This window comes from Elephas maximus, chromosome 16 (genome assembly GCF_024166365.1).
Source record: "Elephas maximus indicus isolate mEleMax1 chromosome 16, mEleMax1 primary haplotype, whole genome shotgun sequence".
NCBI classification, from domain to species: domain Eukaryota; kingdom Metazoa; phylum Chordata; class Mammalia; order Proboscidea; family Elephantidae; genus Elephas; species Elephas maximus.
This window is the reverse complement of record NC_064834.1, coordinates 3,703,045-3,723,573: the sequence shown is the minus strand read 5'-3', so window position 1 is coordinate 3,723,573 and position 20,529 is coordinate 3,703,045. Positions and strand designations below refer to the sequence as shown.

Sequence of the window (20,529 nt, the reverse complement as noted above, 5' to 3'; positions counted from 1 at the left end):
GTTTGGTTCTCATATACTTAAAAATTGTAACACTAGTACTATTTAAGTTTTAATAGGATTGTCCCCCAAACCACCCTCTTCTCCTAGCATCTCTAAAGATTCTTATCAGCAATGAATGCAGTAAACCTTTCCTCGCAATTGTAGCCAATCTGACCCCCTGACAAATTACACCAAGCTCAGCCTTACCATTCCTGTAGTGATGTTTTTGTACTTCTGTAAAAGCTCAACTTGTTTCAACTTATTTAACTGATGCTGAACGTGACCAGAACACTGTGAGTAATCATACTACAAGGGGAACACCCAGGGGTAACCAGCCATCCTGGTCTGCCCAGGGCTAAGTGGTTTCTTGGGATGCTAAACCTTCAGTGCTAAAATTGGGAAAGTCCCAGGCAGAACAAGAAACAAGAAAACAAAAAGGAACAAAGCAGTAAGGGCAAGCCAGGTGTCGGCAGCATATGGCAGGAGCCACCTATTAGGACCCAAAACGCAAATCTGGCTTTATGGTGTGAAAATGTACTGCTTCCAAATCCTGTGACAAGGGTAGGGTCTTAGAGTCACTATGGAGGCTCTTATTATCTTTTTAATGAGATGTCTAAGTTTCCTCTTACTTAATCTGTCCCAATTAAAAGATTTTCAGACTTTCAACGAAGTTCACAAAGAACACTCGGCTTTTAGGGCCTAAGAGCCACAAATCGGTCTATTGTGAGTCATCAGTCGTTGAAAGAGCCCGAGCCAATCATTCATAAGAAATAACATGGTATGAAAACACTGGGTTCTGACTTATGCACTAAGTACAACTCAATTACTCCTTTGCCTGGAACCGCAAATGTTTTTATTATCTACAAAGGACCTACTGCAACCCAGCAATCAGGCCTGGGAAATCTACTCTGTAAAAAGACTGATGAACAGGCTATCAGGAAAACAACAATTACTCAGTCACGTCTCATTACAGGACCTTGAACCTCTCCTAGCATACAAAGCCCTTTTGCCTTGGCCTAAATTATCTGGCTTTCCTTTACTGAAAACATGATTTTATTTGGTGTTTGGATAGAAGGGTATATAGTTTTTAAAAAGATTAAAAAGGTATGGTATGGTATCAGCAAAAAGGAGCGCTGGTGACACAGCGGTTAAGTGCTCGGTTTCTAACCAAAAGGTTGGTGGTTCGAACCCACCAGCCACTCTACTTACATAAAGATTTACAGCTTTAGAAACCCTATGACGCAGTTCTACTCTGTCCTATAGGGTCACTGTGGGTCAGGAGTGACTTGATGGATTTTGGTATGGCATTAGCACCTGGAATTATCTCATTATGCAGCTCACGGTCTTTTCCTAAGTAGCATCTACACTAGTCACCAGAGTGGGCTGAAACAATTTTTTCATACCCTAGGACCAGAATTTGGGTTGTTTAAATTGTTTATGATACTTACACGTTCTTTCCTTCCACTGACAATTTATTATCAAGCCATCTCTCTACTTACCCAGAGAACCTAGAGTATTAGCCCAAAGTGCCCCTTGCCTGGTCACCATATTCAAAATCCTACCAGGGAAGAAAGAGGAAGAACCTGTATTTAGAATGATTATTTCTCAAGAATTTTTTAACCATAATAAAACTTGTTGCCGCTGAGTCGATTCCGACTCATAGCAACCCTATAGGTCAGAGTAGAACTGCCCCAAAGAGTTTCCAAGGAGCGCCTGGTGGATTTGGACTGCCGACATTTTGGTTAGCAGCCATAGCACTTAACCATCATGCCACCGGGGTTTCCAAACCATAACAGCAGCTTTTTAAAATATATAAAACCCAAGCCCCAAATTTTCCTTAATTTTTAATGAATCTTAATACCTTCTTGGAATTCAATAAAGATGGCTTTTACACTGTATATACATGAAGGTTAGGTTAAAATTTCCACCATTTTGGGCAGTAACTGAGGAAAAGTCTTCTTATTAAATATAGGAAAACCTGCGAAAGCTGGAACCTATGTAACGCGGAGTCTTGTCAGAGATAGAAACTCAAATATTTTCCACTAAAATGAGCAATAGAAGAAGGCTGAGACTGCATCCTATTGAAGGCGAAAAACTCCTGAGGCTCAGAAAAATAAGGCAGTCTCGTTGAGTTTCGGCTCTCACAGGTTTCATGGTATATGCAGATTTTTTACAGTGGCTGTGAATGACAGCCTAGAAGATATTTTATAAACAAGTTTACAGAAATTGATCTATGTAAGAAATGTCATTATAACTATGACAAACCAGCTTGATTTTCTTTTTGGGAGAGGAGTATAAAGCATATACTTAGAATATAAAGTGGAGTCAAAGTTTAGAATATGAAAGTAGCCTATAAAGAGAATCAGAAGTCATCAAAGAGAAAGTAAAAGCCATCCAACTGCTATGCACAGAGAAAACACAATCTGTGTCTGCTCCCAGACTAGAACTAAGCAGCCAAGGCCAACGCTTAGCACACTCTCGAGGAAGCACAGTTCTGCCTCTCACCAGTGCCAGATGCCACCAGAACAGTGACAAAGGCAACCAGATGAAGAAGACAAGAAATTCTTCTCCCAGCAATGTAACACCATCACAGCAATGGGTCTGTCCGGACAGCTGACTACTGCTGGAAATTACGGAGCTATAACAACAAAGAGTAAAAAACTCCTAATTCATGTGAAGCGCCAACATGACAGAAATTTGTATTTGTTAAAAAGTGTATCTGGAAGAAGTACGTTGTTTCTAATGTTACATGTTTATTAATATATTTTCTTTTCAGCACATTGTTTCTTCTTTTGTAACCTGCTTTTAAAATTCTTAATTTTCATTAATGTATTTATTGCTGGTGGCCCTGCAAACTGGTAAAATTCTTTGGAATGCAATTTGGCAACATAGCTCCATTTAGCAGTCCCTCACCTTCTTCTCACTCTCTATCACTTCTCAATAACCCTTGAACGCATAGATGAGAGAAATCTTGGTCAAGGTCACAAAACAGTAAGTGATAAAGCTACGATTCGAAGCTTAAACCTCATCTTTCCACTACTACATGCTGGCAGATCAGAATTATACAAAAATGGTATATTAAGATTTAAAAGATTTGATTTAAAAAAGACAGCCAATTCAGTCTTCTTGAAATACTTTAGTAACTGTTATTAAGAAACAGAGCAGGTTAGCTGCTTTAGGAGACCTTCGATTTCAAATAGACATTTAAGAATTTGATGACATGAAATGGGGGTTTGTTTCACAATAATATAGATGGTAGTAGATGAGATACACTGGCCACAAGGTGACGGCTGTTGGGGATGGGTGATGATTCATAGGTGCTCATTAGACTCTTCTGTCTACTGTTGTGTATATTAAAAACTGTCTGTAACATAAAAAGTTCAAAAAAACTTACTGGAGTAATAGACAAGAAATATTAGAAATATAAATATAAAAATACCCAATGATCTGGGGTGGTCAAGCCAGGATATGGATCCACGTAACAAAAAACCTGACTGGCTTTCGGGTTGCCCAGGTCTAATACTAGCACACCTGCTGCCATCTGCTGGCTAAACAATGTGTAAGGAAGAGGGACTTTTAGAAATTGACCTAAAACAAAACCATAAGCCACTGAAGAATACATACCACATGACTCCATTAATAAAAATGCAAAGCCAAAAAATGTTACTTAGGGAATATCAACAGCAACTGGTCACGTTTCATTCATTTCTTAAGGTGAACATATACATTATATATGCTTTCCAACCCTTTTGTGATTGTAAACTTTCCCTTTTACACTAACTTCAATTTCCTGAGAAAAGACTCTTCTTCTGGAGTCACCTCTGAGCTCTAGGAGTTTCCTGGAAATGCTCTGCAGCTCTCCATTTTAGAAATGGTGGATGAAGTCAGTCAGAAAAAAGTCAAATGACAGCAGATGTAGCAATCACTCTTACAGGCTTATTTCTTTACTATCACACCCTTTGGTTCTGCATGCCCCTTTGAACTATCCAAATACCCATCCTACTAGGCACCTCCTTGGGACTTCCTTCTTTGTGAGGTGGTCTTATGAGCATGCCATACAGGCCCGGAAAATGGAACAGGTGTCGCTGAGCTGAGAATTTGGGTTGCGGTAGCACTAGCTAATTGAGGGACACTGAGAGACTAAAAACACCACTCCTTTTAAAAGCTTGGACTCAGTACCCTGTTCCCTTAGTTCCTTTCGAGTGAGATAAAAAAAAAAAAAAAAAAAAGACAAAAATATAAGCCATCACTCTAAACAGTTGTAATCTCAAGGCTGTACTCATCAAACCAACAGAGGTTAATATTCAAACATCACTACATCAGATAATGACATAAGACTTACTGTACGTGTCTTGGTTTAGACCAGGCCATGTTTTGAGTTTCCTTCAATCCTAGCCGTAGACCATTCATCGCCCCAAATGCAGCCCCTGGTAAATCATAACAACATTCATCCAAATACACATTCTTATATTCACAAACAGCATTTTTTTTTTCAATATAAAAAAATAATGATTTAAGAACTCTGAAACATATTCTAATTGTTTTTGATTAAAGAAAAAATTTTTTTTTTTTTTAATTTTAAGCACCTCAGACTACTTAGATTGAGAGCAATTAAACAAAGATTACTGAACCCACCTGTCATGCAGCACCCTCCAATGGTAAAGAAGGCCAGTTCGAATCTGCCCCGGGTTGTATTAGCTCCAGTCGGTAAAATAAATTCATCTGTATCCTAAAGCGGTAATAATAAAAACTGAGCTGAGCCCCCCTCAAGACAATACTTGCAAAAAAAAAAAAAAGTGGTTTTTAATTTTTCAAAATAATTTTTCACAGTAAGTAAAAACCTTAAATTAACTCAAACTCTGCTTAACCAAATAAGAACAACTTTCTGCAATAACAGCAACACCTGAATCAAAATGAAATTAAGTATACATTTGTAGTGATGTTCTCAGTTCTGAGGAAGGACTCTCATTTAGAACTTGTCTCCTTATCTAAGTCTCAGAGAGGGTATGTCATTTGCCTGACCTACAGATACATCTGAAGTGAAAGAGAAAACAGACGGTCCTCTAGAGAAAGGTCCACTGAAAGCTACGAGAAGGAACAGCTAATAGTCTGGAAGGAGAAAATAACCTTCATCCTGTAGTAACTATTTAAAGGGCACCATTTCACTATGAGTAAAATAAAATAAAATAATTTTTTTTTAAGAGCAACTGTTCATAAAAAAAATAAGCAAAAACCATAAAAGCACAGCAGTTTGGATTAGTTATGTAAGGGCAAATAATCTTAGCAGTTTTAATTCTTTGGGGGAGAGGGTCATATACCCTTTGAGAACCTGAGAAAACTACTGATCCTCTTTCTAGTAAATGCAAACACAAAAGTTGTCACGAAGCCCTTGAAGGTCACCCAAAAATCTTACCACACTGCAAAAGAGCTCAGGCCAATTCCAAGCTTGCTGGAGTTAACCTTCACAGCACAATGGTCATAGTAAACATGTGATTTTTTTTTAAGTATCAAATAATGAAATGTCAGCAGTTGGAAGCTGTGCGGAATTCAACAAACCACTATTTTTCAAATGACCTATGCATGATGTCATAAAATTATGTATGGGTAAAAAATCCAATCAAAATGCAAGACATAGCAACGGATTTTACTACGACAAAGTACAAAAAGCTCATTGATATAGTTTGAGATTCTATACTGCAACTAACCTTTAAGAAAATGTGACTTGTTAAGTTTTAGGGTAGTGTCAAAAAGTATCCATAATTATCTGCAAAGGCTAATAAAACACTCCTTTAGAGTTGAAATTGACTTGACAGCAACGGGTTTGGCTTGGTTTTTGGCTTCTTTCTCAGCTATTAGTGTAAGGCTGTACTTTCTTCATGTATTTCTCCCAAATAACACTGTAACTCAATGATCACAGAAGCATACATGAAAAGGCAATTGTCTACTAGACCATTCGTTAAAAAGAGCTGCAAAAAAGCAAACATGTCACTCTCTTTTCACTAAATATTGTTTGTTCTGGAATGGTTATTTTTCACTAAAAATGTTTATGTAATCATGGGTTTAGGACATGATGAAACCAAAAATGGGCTTATTATTGTTTTGAAATGAATTATAAATAAAAACTCCTAAATGAAGAAAAAAAGAAACGCTACTCTAAGAGTATAACATGGCAACTGAACTGGAAGAGTCAACACACTTTTATGCAGAACACAATATATTTTTTCCAAGCTTTCCATACCACAGCCCCCCCAATAAAAAACACACAAATGTGTCAAATTTAACACATTAGAGAGTAACATTTCTCCCACATCCTTTGGCAACTACTAAACTTTGGAAAAAGCACTCCTGATTAGGAAATCGTAGCTCGGTGCCGGTTTTGACTTCTGGAGTGTGCGTACATCCTCCCCGAAAATAATCCCACAAGTGAACAAGCATGTCTAGGCTCATCACACAGCCATGGTGGGGGAACAACAAGCGAACTCAGAAAAGACCTCACGTCATGATACCTGATACTTATATGTACATAATTTTGTAAATTTTGGGTGCTTCCTGACTTTCAAATTAATTTGTAATTAAGTTAATCAAATCGTACTTCTTGCCGGGGGTTTTTAGAAATTCTAAAGTTCATCAGAGTAGGTAAGTAACTATCTTTCAATCCAGAAATGGATAGCTAATTAAAAACAGGAAATTAAAAAAAAAAAGATGGCTGTGATGAAAATTATCAAGCACAGATGCTTATCAGCACCAACTCACTCTTCAGCTAGCGTCAACCATAATTAAAATGCTATGGGGCTTGAAAGCAAACGTGTATCAACTCACATACAAAGCTACTTGAAAACAACATGAAGGTTACATGTCATACGGCTCAACTTTTAAGGCAATAAAAATGTACCAAGTTGCATTTAGGAAAAATCTGCAAAGACAATTGGGCCCTGGCTAAACTATATTACATCAAATTAAGGCTCTTGGTTTCTTTAAAAATATGTTTAACAGTTCACATTATGGAAGAAAGGCAAGCCAAATTAAAACCTGCAAGAAATATACACCTAACAGGTCGATATCAAAGTATGTTAATACACTGCACGTAGGCTACATTCAAAAGTTAATGTTAAACTTGTGCTACTGGCACTGTAAGACACTCCAAAAAACAAACAAAAACAAAAAAAACCCATTGCCATACAGTCAATTCTGACTCCTAGTGACCCTAGGACCATTAAAATACCGTCAGTACCGCTGTTTCAAATACAGAAGAGAAATGAATCCAAGAATGCGCAGCAATGAACCCAATGATATAGTCAGGAGGCTGCTGTTGTGAGGGGCTATCTAGTTGATTTTGACTCACAGCAACCCTACGTACAACAGAATGAAACACTGCCTGGTCCTACATCATCCTCACATTTGATGCTATGTTTGAGACCATTGTTGCAGCCACTGTGTCAATCCATCTTGCTGAGGGTCTTCTTCTTTTTCACTTACCCACTGTATCACCAAGCATGATGTCCTTCTCTAGGGACTTGTCCCTCCTGATACTATGTCCAAGCTACGTGAGATGAAGCCGTGCCATCTTCCCTTCTAAGTAGCATTCTGGCTGTACTTCTTTCAAGAGAGATTTGTTCCTTCTCCTGGCAGTATGGAAACCCTGGTGGCATAGTGGTTAAGAACTACGGCTGCTAACCAAAAGGCTGGCAATTCGAATCCACCAGGCACTCCTTGGAAACCATATGGGGCAGTTCTACTCTGTCCTCTAGGGTCCCTATGAATTGGAATCGGCACAAGGGCAGTGGGTTTGGTTTGGTTCTTTTTTTTTTCTCCCTGGCAGTCTACATTCAACGCCCTAATTCAAAGGCATCAATTCTTCTTTGGTCTTCCTTATTCATTGTCCAGCTTTTACATGCCTATGAGGCAAATGAATACACAATTGCTTGTGTCAGGTGCACCTCAGTCCTCAAAGCGATGGACAGCTTTGCTTTTTAACACTTTAAAGTGGTCTTTTGCGAAACTCTGGTGGCGTAATTGTTAAGTGCTACGGCTGGGCTGCTAACCAAAGGGTCGGCAGTTTGAATTCGCCAGGCGCTCCTTGGAAATTCTATCGGGCACTTCTACTCTGTCCTATGGGGTTGCTATGAGTTGGAATCGACTCATCGGCAGTGGGTTTGGGTTTGGGGGTTTTGCCCAATGCAATGCGTCGTGTTATTTGACTGCTGGTTCCATGGGCGTTGATTGTGGATCCAAGTAAAATGAATCCTTGACAACTTCAACGTTTTCTCCGTTTATGAGGATGTTGCTTACTGGTCCACTTGTGACGACTCTTGTTTTCTTTGTGTTGAGGTGTAATCTTGAATTATCTTCAGCAAAATTTTACTTGCACGTGATATTAATGATATTATTCGATAATTTATGCATCGTGTGGATCGCCCTTCTCTAGAACGGGCACAGATATGGATCTCTTTTAGTTGGTTGGCCAGGCAGCTGTCTTCCAAATTTCTTGGCACAGGTAAGCGAGCACCTCCAGAGCTGCATCCATTTGCTGAAACATCTCAACTGGTATCCTGTCAACTCCTGGAGCCTCATTTTTCACCAATGCCTTCAGCGCAGCTTAGAATTCTTCAGTATCATCAGTTCTTGACATTATGCTTCCTCCTGATACGGTTGAACTTCGACTGATTCTTTTTGGTACAGTGACCCTATATATTCCTTCCATCTTCCCTTAATACCGCCTGCTTCATTCGATATTTTGCTCATAGAATCCTTCAATATTGCAACCTGAGGTTTGAAATTTTTTCTTCGGCTCTTTCAGCCTGAAAAATGCCAAGCATGTTCTTTCCTTTTAGTTTTCTAACTCCAGGTCTTTGCACATTTCATTATAATACTTTGTCTTCTCAAGCTGCCCTTTGAAATCTTCTATTCACCTCTTTTATGTCATCATTTCTTCCTCTTGCTTCAGCTACTTTACATTCGGAAATCCAGGTGGCGTAGTGGTTAAGTGCTACAGTTGCTAACCAAAGGGTTGGCAGTTCGAATCCGCCAGGCGCTTCTTGGAAACTCTATGGGGCAGTTCTACTCTGTCCTATTAGGGTCGCTAGGAGTTGGAATCAACTTGACGGCACTGCATTTGGTTTCTTTTTTTGGACTCTACATTCAAGACTCAAGTTTCAGAGTCTCTTCTGACATCCATTTTGGTCTCTTCTTTCTTTTCTGTCTTTTCAATGACCTTTGGCTTTCTTCTTGTATGATGTCCTTGATGCTATCCCACAACTTGTCTGGTCTTCAGTCATTATTATTCAATACATTAAATCTATTCTTGAGACGGTCTCTAAGTTCAGGTGGGATATACTTGAGGTTGCATTTTGGCTTTTGGGGACCTGTTTTAATTTTCTTCAGCTTCAACCTGAACTTGAATATGAACAATCGATAGTCTGTTCCGCAGTCAGTCCCTGGCCTTGTTCTGACTGATGATATTCAACTTCTACATCATCTCTTTCCACAGCTGTAGTCAATTTGATTCCTGTGTATTCCATTTGGTGAGGTCCACATGTATAGTCGCCATTTACGTTGTACAAAAAAAGGTATTTGCAGTGAATAAGTCATTTGTTTTGTAAAATTTTATCACGCTATCTCCAGCATCGTGTCTTTCACCAAGGCCTTATTTTCCAACTACCAATCCTTCCTGTTTCCAACTTGGAAACAGGAGGCTAAGATTATGTGAAATCTTTACAATTTTAATTTGATGACACTAGGAATGTTGGAAATCTTTAAATTCCCCTTGTTTTTATACTAGACGCTCAGCTGGGCTAGCAAGAGGAGGTTTTATTACTTAACATAATTTAAAGCATTTTGTCAGAATGCAAAAGCAGTGACAATACAAAAGCACAAGCAAGAGAAACCACAAACAGCGCTTCAGATAAAAGCTGTTGCCAATTATCACTATATTTGTTGATTTAAGATGTGTGCATTCTTCAAAAGTACGTAAAAAATGTTTCACAAAACGTAATTTTTATTAATGTATGGTTATTTAAATTTAAGCTTTCCACAGCTATTTACAACAGACACCGTGAAGTTGAGAAAACACTTCAATTTTGAAGTCCCTCTAGAATTCCAATGGAAAATGCTAGTATAAATGTTTGCAATGAAATGAAATGAACCACAGCCTTTTTGCTGATACAGGATCTACTTTTATGTCTCTCTTAGTAAGCCCCACCTGCCAATGCAGTGTAACAATGTCACTATATTTACAACTGGAGCTAGGGTATAACCCTTCAGTTTGCATTCAATGCTGAAGCAAAATACATGTGATTAATCCTGAAATTTTGAGTAAATAAATGACAGAGAGATAATTTCAAAATAATATCAATGAACACACAGCATTAAGAGATAATGCCTGAAAAGCATTTCCTGCAAGACAATGAAGCTTTAAACCGGCAAGATCCTCAGCATCACCCTACCTTCATTTGGAAACAAAAACCAAAAACCTCTTGCCCGTTATGCCCGTTACCATCAAGTCAATTCCGACTCACAGCGACCCTAGAGGACAGAGTAGAACCGCCCCATAGGGCTTCCAAGGAGCATCTGGTGGATTTGAACTGCCGACCTTTAGTTAGCAGCTGTAGCTCTTGACCACTACACCAAAACCTCTTACAACTCAGTAATAAAAAGACACTGCAATTTTGCAATTTAAAAATGGACAAAGGACCTGAATTGACATTTCTCCAAGAAGATATAAAAATGGCCAGTAAGCAGATGAAAAGATGTTCAACACTGTAAGGGAAATGCAAATGCCTTAATTCCTAATTAAAGAATGCAGCTGTCAGATATTGTTAGTAATTCAACTTGGCAACAATAATTTCCAGCATTACTCTTTTTTGCAACAATACTACAATCAATTTTAGAGCATTTTTCTTCCCCCAAAAGAAACCCCATACCCGTTAGTAGTCACCTCCACATCTCCACTTAACTGAGACAAACACTAATCTACTTTTTTGCCCGTTCTGGACATTTCATATAAATGGCATATAATACAGTTTTTTGGGAGCAGCTTCTTTCACCTAACAATGTTTCGAGGCTCATCCATGTTGTGCCAGGCCGGTATCATTACTTCATTCCTTTCCCCTGCCAGGTAACATTCCCTAGAACAGACATACCACATTTGTTTCTACTTTTTTGGTTATTATGAATAATGGTGTTATGAACATTCATGCACAAGTGTTTGTGTGGACATACATTTTCATTTCTCTTGGGTATGTGCTTAGCTGAATTGCTGAATCTATGGTCAATCAAGTTCAATATTTTGAGAAACTACCAGACTGTTTTCCAAAGTAGCCTTACCATTTTACATTCCCACCAGCAGTGCATGAAGGTTCCAATTTCTCCACATCCCGGCCAATATGTGTCATTTTCCATTAAAAAAAAAGCCATCCTAGTGGTGTGAAGTAGTATCTCACTCAGTTTTCATTTGCATTTCCCTCATGTTGACTGGCGATAAGCTGAGACAAAGATTACAGCCTAGGAAACTCTACGGGGCAATTCTACTCTGTCATACAAGATCACTATGAGTCGGAATCGACTTGATAGCATACAACAACGTTGATTTTTTTTCTCTTCTTCTTGGAGAAATGTCAATTCAGATCCACTGTCCATTTTTAAATTGGGATGTCTTTTTATTATTGAGTTGTAAGAGTTCTTTTTTTTTTAATTGTGCTTTAGGTGAAGGTTTACAGAGCAAATCATTTTCCCACTCAATAATTTATACATAAGTTGTTCCATGACATTGGCTGCCATCCCTGCAATGTGTCTGCAGTCTCCCTGTCATCAGCCCGAGTTCCCCATTTCCATTCATCCAGTTTTCCTGCCTTCTCATCTTCGATTTGGGCATATGCTGTCCTTTCGGTCTTGTGTAGATGACTGTTCTAAGGAGCACTTTACTCATGTGTGTTGTTTATCTACAGGTGTGAAAGGTGGTCTCTGGGGTTGGCTTCAGTTCCAAGTTAGAAGGGTGTCTAAGAGCCACAGTCTCAGGTGTTCATCCAGTCTCTTTCTCTCAGACCAGTAAATCTGGTCTTTTTTATGGAATTGAGTTTTATTGTACATTCCCCCCCGCCCCAACTCTAATGGGGACATTCTGTTGTGATCCTGGTCAAAGTGGTAAGTAGTGGTAGCCAACCATCATCTAGCTCTTCTGGTCTCGGGCTAGGGAAGGCTGCGGTTCATGAGGTTCATTAGTCCTTGGGACTAACTGTTAAGGTCCTTGAGTCTTTGGTTTTCTTCACTCTCCTTTGCTCTGAATGGAGAGACCAACAGCAGTACCTTAGATGGACCGCTGCAAGCTTTTAAGACCCCAGACGCTACTCACCAAAATAAGATACACACCATTTTATGAACTGTGTTATGCCGAGTGACCTAGATGTCCCCCAACACTATGGTCCTCCTAGGAGCTCAGTCCCGTGAGGTGTTTACTTATGTTGTCTAGGCTGTTTCCGTGACTTCCCTGTGTGCTCTGTTATATATATGCAACACGTACAAACACATATGTAGAAATATTCACAGACAAATCCATATATGCACGTGGGTGTACTCCCATAAGCCCTCCCACACGCTTTCAGTATATATGTACCCACTCATAAATTATTATTACTGTTGTTGCACGAATGTGTATGTTGTTCTTATCTCTGCTGCCTTTTATTCTTGTTTGCCTCTGTGTCTTCCCTTGCTTTGACTATGTTGTCTTCCTCCAAATTGTGTAATGCCTTTCCCTTCATCAAAGTTTACACATGTCTACTCTCTAGTTAGTGATTTTTCCTCTCTCTGTTCTACCCCTGGTAACCATCAAAAAATGTTTCTTTCTGTGTGTAAACCTTTTCTTGACTATAACAGTGGTCTCATACAATATGTGTTCTTTTGAGGTAGATTTATTTCACTCAGTACTTCAAATTAATCCATGTTGTGCGATGCTTCCCGGATTATTCTTCTTTATTGTTGTGTAGTATTCCATTGTATGTACCACAGTGTCTTAGTTATCTAGTGCTGCTGTTAACAGAAATACCGTGAGCAGATGGCTTTAAAAAACAAATTTATTCTCTCACAATTTAGGAGGCTAGAAATCCGAATTCAGGGTGCCAGCTCCAGAGGAAGGCTTTGTCTCTCTGTTGGTTCTGAGTAAAAGTCATCATCATCATCAATATCCCCCTGGTCTAGGACCTTCTCAGCACAGGGACCCTGGATCCTAAGGACGTGCTCCACTCCTGGCTCTTCTTTCTTGGTGGTATGAGGTCCATTTCCTCTCTGCTCACTTCTCTCTTTTATATCTCAAAAGAGATTGACTCAAAATACACCTAATCCTGTAGACTGTGGCCTCTCTCATTAACATAATAGAGGTTAGGATTTACAACACACAGGATAATTACATCACATCACAAAATAGAGGACAGCCACATAATACTGGAAATCACGGCCTTGCTAAGTTGACACATATTTTTTCATCTGTCGATGGGCACTTAGGTTGTTTCCATCTTTTTGCTATTGTGAATGCTGCTGCAATGAACATGGGTGTGCTTATGTCTATTCTTGTCATGGCTCTTATTTCTCTAGGATATATGCCTTGGAGTGGGATTGCTGGTTCATACGGTATTTCTACTTCTAGTTTTTTAAGGAAATGCCATACTGTTTTCCAGTAGTTGTACCATTTTACGTTTCCACCAGCAACACGAGTTCAATCTCCCCACTATCTTGCCAGCATCTGTTGTTTTGTTTTTTTGATCAGTGTCATTATTGCCAGGGTGAGACGATATCTCATTGTAGTTCTGGTTTGCACCTCTCCAACAGCTAACAATCACGAGCATCTCTTCATCTGTCTGTCAGCCGCCTGAATGGCAAAGTGTCTATTCATGTCCTCTGCCCATTTTTTAACTGGGTTGTCTTTTTGTTGTTGAGGTGTTGAAGTTTTCTATAAATTTTAGAGATTAGACCATTGCTGGATATGTAGCAGCTAAAATTTTTCCCCAGTCTGTAGAATTCCTTTTCACTCTTTTGGTGAGCATCAGCATTTAGTTTTTAGGAGATCCCAGCTATCTAGTTTACCTTCTGCTGTTCGTGCATTTTTTGTTATGTTTGGTATTGTATTTATGCCATATATTAGGACCCCTTGAGTTGTTCCCTTTTTTTCTTCCATGATCTTTAGAGTTTTAGGTCTTACATTTAGGTCTTTCATCCATTTTCAATTGGTTTCTGTGTATGGTGTGGGGTATGGATCTGGTTTCATTTTCTGCAAATGGATATCCAGTTTTGCCAGCATCATGTGTTAAAGAGACTATCTCTTCCCCATTTAATGAGCTTCGACCCTTTGTCAAAGATCAGCTGTCCACAGATGGATGGATTTAAGAATTATTGTTTTTTAAGGAAATACTGTAGATAGAAGTCTTTTACCAGATACACAATTTTAAAATACTTTCTCCCAGTCTGTAGGCTGTCTTTTTCCCCATTCTTAATGGTGCTGTCCAAAGCACCAGAGTTTTAAATTTTGATTAAATCCAATTTACCAGCTTTTTATTACTTGTTTTTTCATGTCAAACCTAAATTGATGCCTATTCCAAGGTCACAAAGATTTTTGTATGTTTTCTTCTAAACATTCTATAGTTTTAACTCTTATGTCTTTGACCCATTCTGAGTTAATTTTGGTATATGGTACAAAGTAAGGGTTCGACCCCACTCTTTTCCATATGGATAATCAGTTGTCCCAGCTCCATTTGTTGAAAAGAATATTCTTTCCTCATTGAATGGTCTTCACACTATTGTCAAAAACCAACTTACCATAAATGTGAAGGTTTACTTCTGGACTCTCAGTTTTATTCCACTGACCTATATATATATTCTTACGACAACATCACCATGTCTTAATTACTACAGCTTTGTAGTAAGATTTAAAATCAGGAAAGGTAAGTCTTCCAAACTTTTAAGACTATTGGCTATTCTGAGTCCTCTGCATTTCCAAATAAATTTTAGGGTCAGCCTGTCAACTTCTGCAAAGATTTCTGCTGAGATTTTGATAGGGACTGCCTGAATCTGTAGATCAATTTGGGGAGTACTGCCTTTTTAATAATATTAAATCATCCAAGAATACAGAATGTCTTTCCATTTTTTTAAGGTCTTCTGTAATTTCTTTCAATGTTTTATAGTTTTCACTATAAGTTTTACACTTGTGTTAAATTTATTCCTAACATTTTATTCTTTCTGATGCTACTTTAAATGGAATTGTTTTTATTTTCAGAGTATTCGTGGAAATATCACTGTAATATATACTGATCTTATATTCTGGTTTCCTTAAGATTTTTTATAGACAAGATCATGTTATCTGCAAATAAAGATAATTTTACTTCTTCCTTTTTGATCTAGATGCCTTTGATTTCATCTCTTGTCTAACCGCCCTTACTAGAACCTCCAGTGTAATGCTGAACAGAAGTAAAGAGAGTGGACATCATTGTTTTGTTCTTGGGCTTAGGAGGAAAGCATTCAGTCCTTCACCATTAAGTATGTTAGCTGCAGATTTTTCATAGATGCCATTTATCAGGTTGAGGAAGTTCTCTTCTATTTCTAGCTTATTGAGTGTTTTTATCATAAAGCAGTGTTGGATTTTATCAAATGCTTTTTCAGCACCTACTGATATAGCATGTGGTTTCTGTCCTTTATCATATACTGATACGGTAAAGTATGCTGATTTTTGGATATTCCATCAACCTTGCATTCCTGGGACAGCTGACCGTTATTCTTTGAATCTTCTGGATCAATTTAGTTCAGTACCCTGATATTACAAACTGAGCTTAAAAAAAATCTGCCATTTGCAACTTTACCTGTGTAATTCAGGATCTTTTTCAACTGAACACCCAGAAAACAAAAAAGCTAGAATGCTGAGCCTAACGTAAACCTTAAAACTTTAACTCCACTGTCAAATCTTTGAGTTCATCAGACTACTCTTATTCTCACAGACTTCTAAGTAATATTAAGCCTCTTCAGCATTACATCCTCATTTACCTTTAACTTGGGATTAACAATTTCTTCTAACTTTGTACCTACCTATCCCAATATTTGTTCTTTTTAAATCCTTGTTGGTTTTAAACAAATAAGCCTCTAAAGGGAGTTAATCAAATGATTTTGCTACAGTTTGTGAGAAAAGGGGGAACGAAGACCAGAGACTTGGTGTCTCCTAAAGTCATCACACAGTACTTGGCAGTGGAGGTAGTCCCCAACTTATGATGGGGTTCCATTCTAAGGACTCCATTTTAAGTCAGTTCTGGTGTAAGTTGAATACTTCATTTTTTTTTTTTTTTTAGGTTTTCACTGTTATTACCTTTTATCATCAGTACCTTTATAAATCCAGCAGTGTTTTGAACAGTACATCATAAAACTGAACATCTGAGAATGATAACATCAGCAAATTAAGTGCTGCAACACATTACTAACGATAAGATGTACCAAAAAAAAAAGGGATGGTTGTAAGCGTGGTCATCGTAACTAGAACACACAGGGGACTACCTGTATTTTTAAATGGTAAGATAAAGCAGCACAGTAGGAAAATTATAAAAGGCCTAGTCTTAATCTTACCTGCACAAGATATCGAGGGTCCACATTTAAATAAGGAGAAAGAGGGTTCATACCAGTTACTAGAGAGAAAACAAAATGTCATATTACAACAAAATCCTTTAAAGTCATTGCATTTACAGTTAATTCAGCTCCTGACTATTACATGTCTTTGAAATTTTGATTTACAGACTCACAGAATAAGAATTTTTTTCAATTTTTCATCCCACACCTATCCTCCCTGCATAGCAGTTTCAAGGTCTTTATGGTGCAAGAGAAAGATGTGGCAGTCTGCTGCCATAAAGAATTTACAGCCTTAGAGACCCTACAGAGCAGTTCTACTCTGCCCTATATGGTCGCTGTGAGTCAGAATCAACTCAATGGCAGTGGTTTTAGATGGCACTAACAGTTTGCACGGGACTACAAAGTGAACGGTTGGCGTTTTGAACCCACTCAGTGGTACCATGAAAAAAAGGCCTGGCAATCAGCTTCCAAAAATGTTGTTGTTGTTAGTTACCATCGAGCCAATTCCAACTCATGCTGACCCCAGGTGTGCAGAGCAGAACTGTTTCACAGGGTTTTCAAGGCTGTGATCTTTTGGTCACAGATCTCCAGGCCTGTCTTCCAAGATGCCTCTGGATTATGGCCAAAAAAACCCTATGGAACAGTTTTACTCTGTAACACCTGGGGTCACCATGAGTCAGATGGTAGCCCAGAGTCTCATACCATGAAGATACTGGTAGTAACACAGGTTAAATACCAAAGTAGCAGAAAGCATAGCCCAAGTGAATTATAAGGCTAACTCCTTTCTACTTTACTGAAAAAATGCTTGACGATTATACAAACTGCAAAATAACACTGACAAGAGACAAATTCCATGGAACAACAGTGGTTGGATCGGGTTTTTGGTTGTACATAAATATTTCAAGGCAGTTCCTTTAGACTTTAGTGCTGACAGTTGCTGCCTTGATTTACCACGGCAAGGTAGAGAATTCTTCGGTCATTATTATAGGGATTGGGGTTGGGGGCAAAAGAGAATGCAAACTTTCAGAGGGCAAGACCTGAATTCTACTAATCTTAAAGAGAAAAATGTATCAAGGAAAACCAACTTTCCTAAATTTTAAATTTAATTTTTGGATCCTTCTGTACATCAGTTGATTGCAGATCTATATAGTACCCATACCTCTTATCTTTTCATCAATTGAAAGTCTTGTTAATTCTACTTTTAATACACAGTGAAACCTGTGAGAGCCGGAGCTTGACGGGATAACTTTGCTTTTCCTGGTCTCACAAGTTTTCTGCCATTGACAGGGTGCAGCCTTGCCACTTTTCTATTGCTTGTTTTAGTGAAAAATATTTGAGTTTTCCTTCTCTGACAGTTTTCTGCCTTACACAGGTTTCAGCTTTTGCAGGTTTTACTGTATTTCTTTAATTATGATATTTATCACCATCTCTCTTGCCATTACCCTAGTCCTACCACCAAGTCTCAACCTAACTACAAGAGTCTCCTACCTAACTGGATTCTTTACTTCCTCCTGCTCCTTCAATGTATTTTCTACACAGCAAACAGAGCGGTTTTTAAGAAAAGGAAATCAGCTCTGATGGCTTCCCTCTACACATATAATCAAATCCAAATTCCTTACTGTGGCTTACAAAACCCTACATCGGCTGCCATTCCCTGCCTCTCTGACCTCATTATCTCCTACCCCCTCCAACATCCTTAAAAACTGCAGACACACTAGGCTATAAAAACTGTTCAGATGGGTCTGTATGCAGGTCAAAGCTCAAGTGTCAACTTTCCTGAGCTGTTTTCCCTGACCAGCCATTCTAAAATGCTCCCCCCTCCACCTCCACCTCATGATCCTGATTTCTTCCTTTTAGCACTTATCACTAACTAAAACGTTTTCTACTTAGGTTACTTGGCTCACCTCTGTAGGATGCATGCTTCATAATAGCTTTTTTATAAACTGCTGTGAGTTCCAAACCCAGAAAGGCACTCGGTAATTGTAGGTGCTCAATGAATGGTGTTCACTCTCAAAAACCCTCAATTTATCTTCAAATCTTAATCAAATTAATGCAACAATATTTTGTCATATTAGTTTTCTCTGTGCTCCAAAACTCAGAGCTTTTAAGACTCATTATAGATAAACCATATTCTAGACCCAGTTTTGACACAAGTGACACTATGGTTATAAAACGGCTTTTTGTTTTTCTTAAGCATAATGTTCTACAGAAACAGGTCAACAGAAATAAAAAATTCTCAAAAAAGAAAACACTTTTGCAAAGGGCCCATCTATCATCAACTTCCTACTGTCTTTAGGTCCAGCTTCTATGTTTCCAGTTGGACACCTATTGCCATAAAGTCCCAAGACCTGGAATACATATTGCTAGGGTTAAGGACAGGGCACAGCTAGGATATTCATGTCTCTGCACTCTTGAGCTTGGGCACTTCCCTTTCTAGCACCCTTAACTGGCTTTTTTCTTCATGTCTATAATCCACCTTTGAAGTTCAGCTCACTTTTGAGCACCTCCAGATTTTCCTAGTATGTTTCAAATCGTGTTTCTTTCTCTCCTAGATGCATTAATATTGAAAGTTTTGTTCTAACGAGTACTTTGGGATTTAAAACATGCAACTTTGTGCTAATAACTACGAGGCCGACATATGGGATGCATTTACCTGCAGAGCCGGACCCTGCTTTTAATACAGGGCCAAGTACACGGCCCCACACACAAGGAATGTGTGTGAGGAAAAAGGTACGATGCTTGGATATAAATGGAAGAATTCAGGCTGCATCTCGTGAGTCCAGGTCAACCTCAGAAAGCACACCTCGTGAATTCACGGCCCTCAAAGCTCGTTCGGTCTTGAAATAGCTGCTGTGCTGACACCCTGACCCCACCACGGGATTGAGGCTTTTGAACGACAGCAAAAAAAAAAAAAAAAGGAAAGAAAGAAAAAGGAGGAGCGGCATGTTTAGCGTCGCCGCAGAAACCAGTCAGAAATGTTCGCGGGCTAGGCCCGATACTTACCGGGAACGCCGGCCAAATCTGCGTGCGAGTAACCTGCTCCCCCGGCTCCGAAAAACCCGGCCAAGCCCCCTGTGGTTTTGTTGCTGCTTCCCCCGCCGCCCTCCATGGTGTCGCAGCTCCCTTCCCGTCTGCTTTCCGCCACCCCCAAGGCCGGCGTCGTCTGCTCGGCCGCGGCCCCTCAGTAACCGCGGGGAACTCCGGCCTACCACCGGCTCCCTCACACGCTGACCTTCCGGGGGACGGCGCCCGTTAAGCACCACACTTCCGTTTTGCGACAGTGCACGCCCCGGAAGCCAGAAGCGCCTGACGGCAGCGCTCCGGTGGTGGGAAAGTGAAGGAAGGCAGACTGTAAGCGGCGCGTCCCGAGGCAGGCAGGTGGGGTTCCTGTGGACGAGGGAAGGCAGGCGGCTGGCTGGGGCCCGGCGTGGGAGGCCAGCGGAGCAGCAGCTGCAGAAGCGGGCAGTGGCGGAGAGGGAATGGTGCGGGGAGGCGCCGAGAAGGAGGCGCAGCCCGACCCTCTCGGGGTTTGTGAATGAGGCTCTGCCCGGGCGGCCCGGGGACTGTGTGCTGCGGATCCCAGCATGAGCGCGGGCCCCGGCTGGGAGCCCTGCGCCAAGCGACCCCGCTGGGGCGCCGCTGCAAGCTCTCCGCCGGCCCGCTCGGACGCCCGGAGCTTCCCCGGCAGGCAGGGGCGCGTCCTCGACCCCAGGGACGCGTCCGTGCAGTGCAGGGCCCCACCGTCCTCGCCAGGCTGCGTCCCCGGGCGGGCGGGACCGCACAGAGGCAGCACCACCTCGCTTGGTACGTGGGGAAATTAAAGTCTTGTTCCTTCGCCCCGGCCCGAACCTCTTCCTGACCTCAGTCCGAGGACCCAGGGGCTCCAGTTGCTCCTTTCTGGTCTTAAACACGCATCACTCTGAGGTCCCCTTGTTAAGCCAACAAGGCCACTAGTGGGGAAAT

The 20,529-nt window shown here is 40.1% G+C and overlaps 2 protein-coding genes and 1 non-coding gene across 8 annotated transcripts in view; 1 reads left to right on the top strand and 2 right to left on the bottom strand.

Annotated features, from left to right (window-relative positions):
* Nucleotides 1-19,807, bottom strand: part of LOC126059318 (mitochondrial import inner membrane translocase subunit Tim23) — a 29,599-nt gene extending 9,792 nt beyond the window's left edge. Inside the window, exons 1-5 of the mRNA XM_049854984.1 lie at nucleotides 19,570-19,807; nucleotides 16,567-16,625; nucleotides 4,615-4,708; nucleotides 4,322-4,406; nucleotides 1,479-1,537 (exon numbers count right to left, since the gene is read on the bottom strand). Coding sequence (XP_049710941.1) covers nucleotides 1,479-1,537; nucleotides 4,322-4,406; nucleotides 4,615-4,708; nucleotides 16,567-16,625; nucleotides 19,570-19,675 — 403 coding nt within the window. The 5' untranslated portion in view covers nucleotides 19,676-19,807. The remainder of the gene's footprint in view (nucleotides 1-1,478; nucleotides 1,538-4,321; nucleotides 4,407-4,614; nucleotides 4,709-16,566; nucleotides 16,626-19,569) is intronic.
* On the bottom strand, nucleotides 2,404-2,607 carry LOC126060072 (small nucleolar RNA SNORA74). The gene has a single exon (XR_007513535.1). It is a non-coding gene; the product is annotated as a small nucleolar RNA SNORA74 (small nucleolar RNA).
* A 48-nt stretch (nucleotides 19,808-19,855) lies between the features above and the next one.
* Nucleotides 19,856-20,529, top strand: part of PARG (poly(ADP-ribose) glycohydrolase) — a 163,986-nt gene continuing 163,312 nt past the window's right edge. For 4 of the 6 annotated variants that reach the window (XR_007513385.1, XM_049854645.1, XM_049854646.1 and 1 more), the window contains exon 1: nucleotides 19,870-20,370. Coding sequence is in view for 3 of the 6 variants with exons in the window: in XM_049854645.1 (XP_049710602.1) it covers nucleotides 20,151-20,370 (220 nt within the window). In the remaining 3 variants the exon portion in view is untranslated. Of the gene's footprint in view, nucleotides 20,371-20,529 lie in introns of all 6 variants that reach the window. The other 2 variants (XM_049854648.1, XM_049854647.1) reach the window with 2 other exon arrangements.